The sequence below is a fragment of the Myotis davidii genome, unplaced genomic scaffold, assembly GCF_000327345.1.
Source record: "Myotis davidii unplaced genomic scaffold, ASM32734v1 scaffold332, whole genome shotgun sequence".
Classification (NCBI taxonomy): domain Eukaryota; kingdom Metazoa; phylum Chordata; class Mammalia; order Chiroptera; family Vespertilionidae; genus Myotis; species Myotis davidii.
This window is the reverse complement of record NW_006285779.1, coordinates 6,439,638-6,453,551: the sequence shown is the minus strand read 5'-3', so window position 1 is coordinate 6,453,551 and position 13,914 is coordinate 6,439,638. Positions and strand designations below refer to the sequence as shown.

General features: G+C 46.0%; 2 protein-coding genes across 4 annotated transcripts in view; one reads left to right on the top strand and one right to left on the bottom strand.

The window, feature by feature from the left end:
• Positions 1-3,334, top strand: part of HOGA1 (4-hydroxy-2-oxoglutarate aldolase 1) — a 21,224-nt gene extending 17,890 nt beyond the window's left edge. The window contains exon 7 of the mRNA XM_006756587.2: positions 2,722-3,334. Within this exon, the coding sequence (XP_006756650.1) occupies positions 2,722-2,871 (150 nt within the window). The 3' untranslated portion in view covers positions 2,872-3,334. The remainder of the gene's footprint in view (positions 1-2,721) is intronic.
• Positions 3,335-5,446: 2,112 nt separating this feature from the next.
• The window catches only part of MORN4 (MORN repeat containing 4), an 11,935-nt gene continuing 3,467 nt past the window's right edge, over positions 5,447-13,914 (bottom strand). For 2 of the 3 annotated variants that reach the window (XM_006756591.2, XM_006756590.2), the window contains exons 2-5: positions 8,929-9,020; positions 7,320-7,434; positions 6,814-6,923; positions 5,447-6,577 (exon numbers count right to left, since the gene is read on the bottom strand). In XM_006756591.2, coding sequence (XP_006756654.1) covers positions 6,429-6,577; positions 6,814-6,923; positions 7,320-7,434; positions 8,929-8,995 — 441 coding nt within the window. In that variant the 5' untranslated portion in view covers positions 8,996-9,020 and the 3' untranslated portion in view covers positions 5,447-6,428. Of the gene's footprint in view, positions 6,578-6,813; positions 6,924-7,319; positions 7,435-7,591; positions 7,650-8,739; positions 8,758-8,928; positions 9,021-13,914 lie in introns of those variants that run through there. The other variant, XM_006756592.2, reaches the window with a different exon arrangement.

Sequence of the window (13,914 nt, the reverse complement as noted above, 5' to 3'; positions counted from 1 at the left end):
TGGGGCGTAGCCTTGCTGGCCTGGGTAAGGGTGGGGCCCACAGTTTCTTATTATTTTTTATGGGGTTTAGCCTGGAATAGAGTGGCTATTGTCTAAACATTTTCATCTTACTAGGCTGCTCCTTTCCTGGGCCTTGGCTGGGGAGAATGGCCTTTTGTTGGGGCTTTTTTGCCTTTGCCCATTGGCATTTCAGGGCTGCTGGCACCTTCAGCTCTAAGTCTGGGCCACTTAACCCACCACTGTGCTGTTCCTCGGTACTGAGGTCCCCAGTTGGTCTTCCTTCTCTCTACCTTTCAGACTCTTTTTTATGCTTGTTTTTGTATAACGTCCAGGGATTTTTTTAAAAAATTGTATTTATTGGGAAGCATAGGAAAAAGTACATCTATTCTACCTTCTTGGAAGTAGAAGCTTTAACTAGTTTTCTGCGTGGTGATTTTTTTCACTCCCCCATAACATTGAAAGTATTGAAAAAATTTTAAGTAGGTGTATTAAAGCTCACAGCGTTCTTTTAGTTTTAAGTATTTTATCAATACCAAAACCATAATTTGTTATAATTTTACTTCCCTGGCTTGAATGGAAGCAAACTTATCAAAACAATTTTCCTCAAAATCTACTTCTGGAAAAATATTAACTATGAAAAAAAAAAGAACACAGAACAGCTCTGGCTGGTTCTGCTCAATGGTTAGAGCGTTGGCCGGCACACTGCCTCACTGACATGTTACTTTTCCTCAGGCTACAAGACGGCAGGGCATAGTTCTCTTGGATCCTGTCTTTACTTAAAACTTTGATACTTTATTCATTATGGATGTTTTTGCATTGATTTTGACCTTTTTTAAATTGCATGACTTATTTACCTTGATGACTGAGCTTTTGGGTGTCCCTTTAAGTTTTGCATCTCAGACAACAGTCCCAGACTGAGCAGGGCAATGTTTTTTGTTTGGGTAAAGTAGTGGGCAGGCTCCAGATCTCGCTCACAGTTTATGTCTTTACCTCAAAGGGTGGATTAACGCAGATGTAGAGAAAGGACAGCTGAGGAGGCAAGCATGAGCCTCCCTGGCTGTGAAGGTTCTCCTGCGATAGGATGCTCTGTAAATAGGAAGTGAGAACTGCAGAAATGAGGGCCTTTCAGCTGAGCCCCATCCAGGGCACGGGCTGTACTGGACATACTAGACTTTCCGCTGAGGTAGGACCTCTGCTGTCCGGCTCCCATCCACCTGCAAGAGGGAAGGTCCCAGAACCTGTGTACACTAGACCAGGAAGAGGACAAGCTTCTAGGGCTTTGGGGGTCTGGCCTCGTGGTGGCATTCTCATTCAATTCTTCTGACATGAGGTAGGTGTTGCTATCACGTCATTTTACAGATGAAGCAGCTTGGGCTGCCCCTTGGGAAGAGAGGATGCTTGCTGCCATCCAGTGCTGTGCATGCCGTCCTGTCTTACCCTCAGGAATTCCCCCTCTGCCAGCCCTGGGCACACACTCAGGAGTTCCTGGAACACCTTTCTGCTGCCTGGGCTGTAGGCTCAGCCGCTCCAAGATCAGCTTGATGTCACCTTACTTCCCTGCCCGGCTTGAACACAATGTCCTTCCTGGCTTTCTCACCCAGCCAGCCTCCTGGCTATATTTAGGACTTTCCACTGTCTGCACACCAAAGCATTCAACCCTTTCTCACGGTCTGCAGAGGGGCAAATCAGAGATCGTCAGGCACCTATGGTGGGAGAAAGCGTTTCTCTGGAGTCCACTAGCCTCTAGTATTTCTTGTGGCCATGCTCTCCCCTGCTCAGGTTTGGGTTGAAATACCCGGGTTATTAGAACACCCAGGCTGGGGCCAGGCCTGGGAGGAGGCTTGCTAACGCCTACTGGCCTCTAGTGGCGAATAGTTACTAGTCAACCTTTCATCAGGCTGCCGACCTTTTTACCCCAAACAACCTTTTTTCCCCCACTTGTCCTGAACCCCATACTTCTAAGGTTTTTTCCTTACTTCCAAATAAAACTTTATTAAGTAATGATTACTTCCCTAGTTCTTAGGGAGTCAAAGATTCATCTAACACTTCTGATCAGCATGAAATAACCAGTTGCTATGCTAAAGGCACAGAAGCTTGATGCATCATTTTCTGTAAAACTCCATGCATGATTTTAAATGGACAAGAGACTTAGGTCTCTCATGACAATGGAAAAGATTTTAGCGATCGTGTCCTACCCTCTCATTTATAGACAAGAGAACCTGCTCAGAGTCACTAAGTTAATGACATAAGGTTACACAATGAAACTTCTTTGGACAAAGATCCGTTGTTTTTCCTGTGAGAGCCTTTAGGGTTGGGTCAGGGAGGGCCCTCCTGCAGGACCAGTAGAGGTCTGGGCTGTGCCTGACCTCCTGGGCCTGCTATGCCCTGGGTCAGGTTCCAGGGCGCTATGCTGTGGACCGGTCATTTTCTAGCGCCCAGACCCACAGCATTGCTGCTTTCCCTCCTCCCCATGGGGTGGATTTTTCCCCTAAAACCAAGGGAGGCGTCTCCCTGTCTTCATTTGCGGTTTTGGCTTTGTGTTCTCTAATGCCGGCCTGCCTTCTGGTCTCTCAGTCTGGATTCCCAAGCCACCCTGGGTATCATAGATTTGATGGAGAAGAAGGGTTAGAAGCCCCAACTTTCTAAGAGTGACACGTGTCTGGGTCCGGGGTATATTGTGTAGGAGCCCCCCAGCCTCTTCTAACAGGCCCTGCTTCTCAGGTGACCCGGCGCTTCGGGATCCCGGGGCTGAAGAAAGCCATGGACTGGCTTGGCTACTACGGAGGCCCCTGCCGGGCCCCCTTGCAGGAGCTGAGCCCTGAGGAGGAGGAGGAGCTGCGCCTGCATTTCACCAACAATGGCTGGCTCTGAGGGCAAAGCGGACAGGCGGGAGCCCATCTCAGCTCCTGACTTGTACTCGCAGCCCGAAGAGAAACACGGGGACAAGGGGGTTCGTGGCTCCTTTTCCGACTTCAGTCCGTCAGGTGCCTCTTACCAGGTGCTATGCAAGCCCATTTCCTAGTCTTACAGCCCCACGGCTTCTTGAATTTGTATCCTAAACGCTGGGTCTCTGGAGACCTCCAGTCTGGACAGGAGCACTTGCTTACTTGGTTCTCTACCGTGGTTCCTATGCCCCCAAGACACGGGAGCCGGGCCAGAGGGGAGGCGCAGGGAGCTGGGCACAGGAGGGCTCTGTGTCTGAAGGAAGGACTCCTTAGACTTGGAGACACGAGCCTGATTCCAGCACATGCAGGGAGCCAGGGCCACTCTAAGAACCCAAGTTCTGACTCTTTCCTAGGGATCTGATCAGAAAAATCTCACTTGTCTTTGAAAGCCCTCCCACCACAAGATGCATTCCAGCCGCAGTGCCCTTCCCACAGTCCCTTTTGATTCATCTCATATTCTTGTCTCTAGCTTTGTTCTCAACTGTCAAGTGCACAGCGAACAACCCAGAATTGGTAAATAATGACACCTAGTGGATAGATGTTACATTCTAGAGGACTGTTGTCATCACAGGTCTGAACCATTCGGGAGGGGCGTGGCCTGAGAGGACCATCCTCTTGCCTATAGGCACTCTGCTTTTATTGTTAAAATAATCACTTCATTATTGTAATAAAGTCTAATAAGTTAAACTAGTGTGGCTCTATAGAGATTGATACTACACTGCTATGCATTCCTTAGGTGTCCTGCCCAGATATCCAGAACCTACCTAGAGGCAATTTAGCTCTCAAGGTCTGCTTTTTCCCAGCTCTGAGAAAAAACTAAGCAAACACAGGCATTAAATCAGTGACAACGAGGGTAAGGCTGATTGAAGTTTTAAATGGGAGAGGTAAAAAGGTTCAACTGACATATTTAGAAACATTTAGCACATTAATCGGAAAGGCCGCTTTCTCCAAAATGTTTAACCTTCCTCATGATATCTGACAAGTGGCAGAAAACCTGATATGAATTTTTTTTTAATTACTCTGGTTTAAAAAAAGGTAAACGGATTTCTTGCTTAGGGCAAAGGCTTGGAGAGAAAGTAAAAAGTATCACTTTTCAACTAAAACTGGGCATCTGACTGGCTGAAGCTTGGCGCTTAGCACCTGGACTCTTCTCACAGGCAACGTCTAGATCTGAGCTCAGAGGAGAATCCGGTTCAGGGAAGGACCAAGGAGTTAGGGCTCGGGAGGCAGGCGAGTGTCCTGGCGAAGGGCTCGGCCCCTGGGCTCACACAGCCTGGGCTGAAGCTCTGGGATCTGCCCCTTAGTGTCTGCAGGACCTTTGGAAACTACTAACTGCCCTGAGCTTTCTCTGCAGCATCTTCCTCCCAGGCCTGTGTATGAGCAGGGTACACAAGGGTTAGTGCGGCAGGGGATATGCGGACAAAGGGAGACCTGGGCAGGAGTGACTGGCCTCAGGTAACCCAGCAGGTGTGACAGTAACTGGTCTCAGTGGGCACCGATGCTCAGGAGGAGGGGAGCACAGGGGAAGGTGCTTTGGGATCAGAAAGACCTGGAATCAAACCCCACCTGGCTCTGCCACTAGTTTGGACAACCTGAGCCTGAATTTTTAAAAACTGAATTTATTGGGATGACATTGGTTAAAATGCCTGATTTTTTTAAAATGCTCCTACTGTGCAGAGGGTTTTTAAAAATATATTTTTACTGATTTCAGAGAGGGAGAGGGAGATAGATAGAAACATCAATGATGAGAATCATCAATCGGCTAACTTTTGCACACCCCCTACTGAGGATCAAGCCCACAACCTGGGCATGTGCCCTTGACCAGAATCAAACATGGGACCTTTCAGTCCACAGGCTGACACTCTATTCACTGAGCCAAACGAGCAAAAGCTGTGCAGAGATTTTGATAATCAGATGATATATATATAGTAAAGTGTGCAGTGTCAGTTCCAAGCCCCCATCTGTAACTAATGTTTATTTTTAAATATTTTTATTGATTTTTAGAGAGAGAAGAAGGGAGAGGGAGAGAGAAACATCAATATGAGAGTGAAATATCAATTGGTTGTCTCCTACATGGCTCCCCATTGGGGATCGAGCCCGAAACCCTGGCATGTGCCCTGACTGGGAGTTGAACCAATGACCTCTCTCAGTGCTTGGAACAACACTCAACCAGCTGAACCACACTGGCCAGGGCTGTGATTAATTTTTATTTTTTAAATATATATATATTTTATTTCAGAGAGGAAGGGAGAGGGAGAGAGAGACAGAAACATCAATGATGAGAGAGAATCATTGATCGGCTGCCTTCTGCACACCCCACAATAGGGATCGAGCCCGCAACCCAGGCATGTGCCCTGACCGGGAATCGAACCGCGATCTCCTGGTTCATAGGTCGATGCTCAACCACTGAGCCACGCCGGCCGGGCTGTGATTAATTTTTAGAAACAACAAATGGGTTAATATTCATGAGGACACATAACAGGAAAGCCAAGAAAACTAAGTATATGCAGTTCTGGTAGTTTTATTCCTCGTAAACACCTGTTTCTACAGTACCATTCAAAGAATAAATAGAGGCACACGGCTATAATTTCCACCATAATCTGCTATTGAGGAGACATTCAGTGTGAGGATAAGGGGGAGAGGGGGGTGGGGTGGGGTGTGTTTGGATCACAGGGTAACTGGAGGCCTCTGTGAAGAACTGTGTAGGGACCCTATCAATCAAGATCTGATCCCCAGGCCTGATGGCCAAGGCTTGTGGTGGAAGAGTTACAGTGAACCAAATGCAAGGAGCCTAATGCTCAGTTAGTTCACCAGGGTTCTCCAATTCTACCTAAACTATTGGTCCACTGGGAAGGAGCTATGTCAGCTCTAAGGATTCAGTTCACTCCATGGTAGGACCTGATATGGCCCAGAGAGGTCTGCCCTTTGCCCTGAACTATGTAATAAATACAAGTTATAAAATAACTGTTTACATCAGTCTCTTCCTTGACTATCCCATAAAGGAATCCTGTCCCATGTCTAATGAAGGAGAGAGGCACAAATAGGGAGTATCTGCTAGAATTCAGGTAAGCAAGGCAGCTTGTAAAGTCAGGGAAAGGGAAATAGCACTGTTACCTAATCCTTCACGGGGGGATATATGTGGATCACCCCCTCCCCCCCAATACAAGCAGAATGAAGAGATCCTGCATCACTTAGCAGAAAAGGAAGTACAAGGCAGCGGCAGGTCTGCACTGGGTAACCAGGGTGTTAGGGACGGAGAGTACCAACAGCGAGTCAAGGAAAAGACAGAACTGGTAACCACTCTGCAGGGCCTGGGCCATAGTCCTCAGAACTTCTCTGTGGTCGCACCCCTGCCTGGCAGGTGACGTGGCACAGCGCACGGTCATGCCATCTCCTCTCACATCTGGTTCACTTGTTCACCTTGTCTGAACAGCGGGGCATCTGCTTTACCCAGTACTTGTCAGCTGGGGCACAAAGCGCCCATCAGGCGGTGAGGTTCCTGGCTGACTTGGAGGCGCTCTGGGCTCGCTGTACGACCGCGGAACACTTCTCACGCCGCAGCAGCTTGTTGTTCTCGAACAGACCTTCGTTGCGGGGTATTCCGTGGGACCCGTCGGGGAACGTCAGCAGGCCTTTGAGGGAGAAAGGAAGTATGGGAGTGACCATGGCATTAATGATTCAGAGAACAGCTTGACAGGTAGAGGCCGAGGAAAAGAGAACCTCACAGCCTTCTCAGGAGGACCCTGGCAGTAAGTTCGACGAACAGGCAGGTGTTAGGGCACGGTCACTATGGATTAAAGCGAACAAGGTATACGTCCACCCATACTGTGCTCACCTAAGTCTCCCTTCCTGCTGGGCTGCAACTTACCAAAGCCATCTACTCTGCCATTTTTAAATTCCCCCTCAAAGGTCATGTTGTCGTGTCGAATGAAGACTCCGACGCCATTAAACTTGCCCTGGGCAAACTCCCCCTCATATCTGCAGAAACACAAGACGTTAGCCTTTGGTGGGGTAGTGACCTGTCCAGGTTAACTCTTACAAGCAGCTACCAATATGTGTTATTTATTAATGCCAAGGAGCAAAGCTGACTCCACTTACCTCAGAGCTCTACCCACCCCAGTCTCATTCAGCAGAGGAGGGTCAGAGAGCATGTATGTGAGGCCCTGATCTCAAGGAAATAACAGAGCAGTGGGGGGAGGGAGTCACTCACCTCTTGCCATTTCAAACTTTAGATCCATAAAAAACGAATGCTACTCCCTGCCTATTTTCAGAGGGCCTAGAACAAGCTCTTGTTTGACCAGATATTTATTACTATCATTTTTAGATCAGATTCTCCCTAGTTTAAGGCTGAGAAAAGAATGAACCAGTACCCACCTTGAGCCATCTGAGAAGGTCAGTACCCCAAAGCCACAGAAGAGCCCATTCTCAAAATGACCGAGGTAGGTGCCACCATCTGCAAACATCAGTTGACCAAAACCATGTCTGCGGCCTGAGCAAAGAGAAGGACAGATGTCAGGTTGGGATGGGGCAGCTTCCGGGTCCCCTCTCACTGTCTAACATCCCTTACCTTCCACACCCGACCCACAAAGGAAAGAAGAGAAGCAGTGACATTATCAGGGAAGAGGACAAATACCCAGAGTCACAACCTGGCTCCTGCGACCTTCCCATCTTAAGTCACAGCCATCAGATTTGGAGCAGGTCTCTCTAAGCATGAAAGATAAGAGAGGACTTACAAATAGCACATAGTGCCTTATGGTGTGCCGGCACTCTCCTAAGCACTTCGTATATATCATCTTATTTAATCCTCACGAGAGCCTAATGAGGTAGGTATAGCGCTACTATTATTTTCATTTAACAGATGTGGAAACCAAGGGAAAAAGAAGCTAAATAATTTGCTCAAGATCCTAGAGCAATTAATTCATAGAGCGAGAATGCAAACACAGCAGGCAACCTGACCTGACAGCCCTCAACACTTAACTACATTGCCACTCGGAGAAAAATAAAAGTATAGCACTTAGCACTGTGAAGCTACTGTGCAAACCTATCAGCCTGACTGGCAACACTGGCTTGAGCTCTGCTACACCAGTAAGACTGAGCTCACCCACTGCCCTGGCCAGAAAACAGGGCAAGAGGCAGCTCTTTTGAGGGGCAGACTCCAGCAGAGCCTCAGGAAGCCTCTCCGCTCAAGGTCATATTAAAGAGGACAGCAGGTGCTTAGGAGGCAGGAGAAAGGCTGGCGATGTTCGGAGTCAAGGTCACATCCCACCTGCACAGTTTCTCCTCTCGAGGCTCAAGAATTCATCAGCTACAGGCTCTGCCATGAAAAGAATGAGGCACGTGCCTGGACAGTGTGAAATGTTCTTCATTGACACAACTGCCTCCTGGGGGCAGCTCCTGGCTCGCTAGGCTTTGCTAGGACTGGACGTAGGGGGCTTTTAAGTGGCCACATTGCTTCCAAATGAACATCATTAAACTAATTCCTGTATAGTCTCAGGCTCCCAAGAATTTTACCATTCCTAAGAATAGATACTTGCAAATGTAACAAACTGTCACAGGAAATTCAAGGCAATGAATGTCACTTGCTCTTGAGTGCCTGCCCTAATTTCCTTAAATTCTTAAGGTTCATTGGCATCAAGTCATTGCAATAACTTCTGTATGTTTTGATTTATGGGCGCTCAAAACAATTCATTTACTCTGCTAAGTACATTAGCCCTTAGGAAAACAATTCCCAAATAATATCGCCAAAAGATAAAAGGGTTAAAACACAATTTAGAAGCAGAAAGATTTAACTTACTTCTAGAGGTTGAATTAACAATAGTACTTTTAATTTTTTTATTTATAATCCTAAGATTGAATAAAGGAAAAGCACTATCATGTTAAATCTTGTAGTAAGACCTGAAGATGAATAAAGTTGGCTTATTTATCCTGAAGTATTATCCTTCCACCAAATGTTCATCACTGGGTACCCCAGGGGTCCTCTCACCCTCCTTCCACTCGCCACGATACTCCTCCCCACTGGAGTAGGTGAAGGAACCTTTTGTCAGGGTCATGGTGACAGCTTACAGAGGATGAAAACTGCAGGACACAAGCAGAGGAGAACCAGGGTCACAGCATGGCTGGAGGAAAGGCAACTCCGTGGATACATTCTAAAGGCTACCAGCTCAGGCAGTGTACACTACCTTGAGTACACTTAACAAAACTACCCACTCTCCAACCATCGCCATCACCACCTCCGCCCCAGCACTCTTCATCCTCCTACTTGTCTTTAAAGTTTTCAGCCAGTTCCAACTTTCTATGACTTGAGATAGAAATTTAGGATTAATCTACAAATACTTTATTGATACCTGCTATACACTTAGTTAATGTGTAAAATACAGTCTCTTTCCTCAATATAAGTTTAAAATCTAGTTGATAAGACTAACAATGAAAACATTGAATAATATGAGAAATAATACAATTAACTGCCAAACTGGATGGCAGAGATTAACAGAGACAAGACGTGGGCAGAATTTAAAACAAGCAGCGAAGAGGGCAAAGGGCAATTCCAGACGGAGAAGACATGGGGAATGAAAGCATAAAGAGTAATGAGAACACAAGATGTTCGGGAGGAAAATAAGAAGCGGGGTCTCCTAGAGTTGAAGGCATGTTTAGGGAGTAATAGGAAATAAATTTTTCAGCCTAAACCTTAAATTTGAAAAGAACCTCTAAGTTGTAATAATCCAAACTCCCTCACTTTATAGTTGGAGAAACAGAAGCCGGGGAGTTAAAAGCTGGTCGGTGACCAAGCTGGAACTAGTGCGCAGGCCTTCCCTGACTGCCAGTTCTTTCCCAGGCACGATGCGCTCTGCCTTTAGGGTCAGGCGAGTGGAAGGAGACCTTTGTCTCTTAGGCAGAAGAGTTTATAGCTGATGAGGTGGGTAAAGAGACAGCTTCAGTGGGTGGGAGGGTCGGACAGGGATGCAACATGATAAAAGCAAAGTTTAAGGAAAACGAAATTGGATCGGGAAGCAGAATGGACTCGGGCAGCAACAACCTACAGCCAGAGAAGCTGGCAAGGCAGGAGATGTGATAATTCAGTAGATTGTGAAAATGAGCACAAAGCATCCCCCTCCACTCAGGTCCTCCCATTAAGAGACAGTTTGTTTATCCCTCCACCCACTGGATACGGGTGGGTTATATAACTACTGGAACGTCAGCAAAGGTGATGTAGCAGAGGTTGAAGAGCACTCTTGCCCTCTTGCCCTCTTGCCGCTCTTGGAACTGTTTTGTCCCCAGATGAAAAAGTGCAGGCTAGTCTGCTGGCTGACGAGAGGCCAGCTGCAGCAGCTGTCTCAGCTGCCCACAGAAGCCTTGGTGAGCTCAGGCAAGACCAGAAGAGAGTGCAGCCCCAAATTATTAGCCCACAGTCACAGACTAAAGGCATGGTTGTTTTAAGCCACTTGTTTTGGGTGATGCATCACTCAGCAAAAGCTACCTGATACACCCAGATATGAGATCATAAGGCCTGAGCGAGGGGGATAACAGGGCAATGGGAGCAGAAGAGAGAACTATTACAGATATATCATAGAAAAAAAACCCACTACCATCACCCAATAACATTTGAAGACTGGCTCGTTATGGCTTCACACATCTTGGTAAAATAATGTTTTTATTCAAGGATATACTATAAAAGGGATTTAAGATACCCAAACGATCATTAAATATAAATAGAGAAAAATAAAATCATTTGACATGTTTAAAAAAATGAAATCCCTATTTCCTTTTAAAATCCCCTAGGTCTTTTTTTACTCACCCCTTCTCCAGAATGAAATAATCCAATGTTTTCTCAAGTGACTGTAACTATGCATAGTCCTAGGCCCACACCCAGATCTACTGAATCAGATTCTGTACAGTGAGAGCCTGGGAATCTGCAGTGTTAACAAGCACATCATTAGATTCTTACACACCTGAAAGTTTGTGGATTATTACTCCAATAAATGGAAATACTGTGTGTGAAGAGCTCTCCGCTGTATAAATCACCATTGAAAGGTCCTCTGTTATTAATAATTAATCTGGAGTCTGACCCTTAGGCACCTGACTGATTCCAACAGGACAAGTACACCTCTTGTTCCCAGCACTAAGGTCAGACCCTGGAGGACAATTTTTTTTTTAAATCCCTGGGAGCCTGGTGCCAACTGCTGGCTTCCCTTCAGGTCCCAGAGAAGCCCAAATCACAACAATGCTAAGGCTGTAATGATGTCTCCATTATGGAAAATCAAGGGGTTACCAAGAGTAGGTTCCAGAGTACAAGGAAATCTGGCATATTTTATTTTTTAAAAATGGTGCTTCAAATGTTCAACTAAAACAAGGCATACATTGTTTTCTCCAAATGGTGGTGGTGGACAGTGCTGAGTTATTTATACTCCACTACTCCACGTCAGTCTCTAAACCTCAGTCTCCTCCTCTATGAAGTGGAGATAATTACCTACTTCGCAGAGTTAGCATGCAGATTAAATGAAATAACATTTATGAAAGTACCTAGAACACTGGCTACCCGTGTCCTTTAAATGTTGTTCTTCTCCTCCTTCAAAGAGACACTTATACTCACACACTTACTACAATGGAAATTTCCCTAAAGTCTCAGTATAAAAATGCTACCAACATAATTTAAGTAGCATTTTTTTTGGGGGGGGGGGAGTCAGCAATTTTGACTAATGAGGTAAATACTAAGTAGAGGAAAATGCAAATGACAGTTGCCACCCATCTGTTCTTTATCAACACCCTATAAAATATTTTAATTTTGGCCTATGTCATAATAATTTTTGATACAGATGCCAGATGCCCAGAAATAGTCTGATGTGAAATCAGCGTGGCCTGAACAGAGCAGGGCCCAGTCACATCTTCCAGGCCTGGCTCTGCCTCAGATCCCCAGTTTCATCCCAGCTATGAGGATAGATGAGTTCTGAGACCCGCTGTGGTCTCACCCAAACATGGAGGAACATTCATTTCTACCCCCATAATGAAGCCAGCTTTGTGGAGGCACTTCTAGAAATGTTTGGGAGTCAATCTCTTAGGTCCATCAATCAGGGGCTTTCTCACTTTTTAGTTACTCAAAAACTCCATGCCCAGGGTCTTTCACATAATAGAAGGCAGCCTGAGAAAAGGATCATTTTCTTCTTAAAGACCCTCAAAACCTGTGGGGCTATTTTCTCAGAGAGGTGATGCCTTCTCTGTCCCATCAATGTTCCACAAGGTCAGCATCCAATTTCAGGTGCACAATTCTCTTATGTCAGCCCAGCATCAGAGTGAGCCTGGGGTGGAGGTCAACATGACTCCATTGCAACTACAACATTAATGAGGAAGAGAAATGTTTTCCATCAAAACTGCCGGGCATTGAGTTAGCTAGAGGCTATCTTCAGCTGCTTCCCAGAACAAATTAAGTCAGAGTGATGGTAGTGGTTGTTCTTGCCTATGATATATATCTGTCAAATTTCCATTCCTAAAAGTCAGCATATGGTACAAATCTGAACTATCTCATTTCTTCTAAACAAGTCAGAATTAGAAGGGATATCTCTTCTACTAAATCTTACGACTAAACAACCATTCCAAAATATAAACACAAAATGATTATTTATACAGAAGATACGGGGATTTCCTTTAAATGTTAGGCAGCAGTTAACTTGTCTTCACTCAAAACTTTGGAAGGAGTTATTGCAGTGCAATCTGAGGAATCAGACTGACTACAGAGGGACTCAGGGGGAGCAGCCTCTTGTTGACTTTCTCTTGAGGCCCATGAAACTCCCAGATAGTGGCATCCCAGCTTGTCTCAGAGGGACCAGTAAAAGGTCTCTGAAAGAAAGGGGACATCATCTCTCAACTTAACCCTGCCACCATCCTCTCCCACTGTTTTCAAAAGTGCATACTATACTACAAATTTCCATCTCTTTTTTATCTAGGAACATAGAGCAAACTCCCTTCAATAGTTACTTTTCAAAATAAAGTCCATAGCCAAAAACATAATCAGGAGTGCTAATTAGAGGGAACACATATTGACTCCATGGGACTAAGGCCATGGTGAAACACATTTGATAGAAATTTCTACCTATGTCCAAATAATTGATATTGTCACTGCCTGGGTCAGTGTCAGGATGTTCATTTAGCATTTCTGTAATTAGACATGCTAAGTAATACTCAGCTGCATAGCCACTGACCCAGAAAAAAATTTCATCAGTTAACATGCTCATTGAGACAAATCTAGTTTAATAAAGTATAGTCAATGGTAATGAAGACTGAAAACCCAATCTATATATATAAAAGCCCAGTGACCAGAACCGTGGAACAACCAGAATGACCAGTGGCTATTATGCGCACTGCGGCAGCCAACCAACCTGATCTGGGCCCCGATCGGCGCCCCTCCCTCTCCCCACCGGCCTGGCCTGATGAGCCTCCATCGGGGCAGGTCGGATGGACCCCACCTGTGCACGAATTCATGCATCAGGCCTCTAGAATATCCTATCTAATAATAGACAAACATGGTAATTGACCGTACCTTCACTACGCCTCCCATAGGCTAATCAGCCTGATATGCAAATTAACCACCAACAAAGATGGTGGCTAATTTGCATACTGCAGGCAGGGCAGAACAGCGGGAGCTGCCAGTGTGAGCTGCCATCCAGGCCCCTGTGTGCAACCCCAGAAGCCGCCTGCCTGCCGCCCGTGATCAGATCTGATCCCGGGCCGCAGGCCGGCCCCAGAAGCCCCAGAATCCGCCTGCTGCCCATGATCAGATCTGATCCCAGGCCGCTGGCCGGCCCCAGAAGCCCCAGAAGCCACCTGATATGGCAGTAACTCTATCAGTACGCACTCTGAAAGTCAGTGGCATAAATGCACCAATTAAAAGACAGATTATGAGAGTAAATCAAAAATAAAACCCACTTTAAATATAAAGACACACATAGATTAAAAGTATATGAATTAAGCTGTAGCCTGT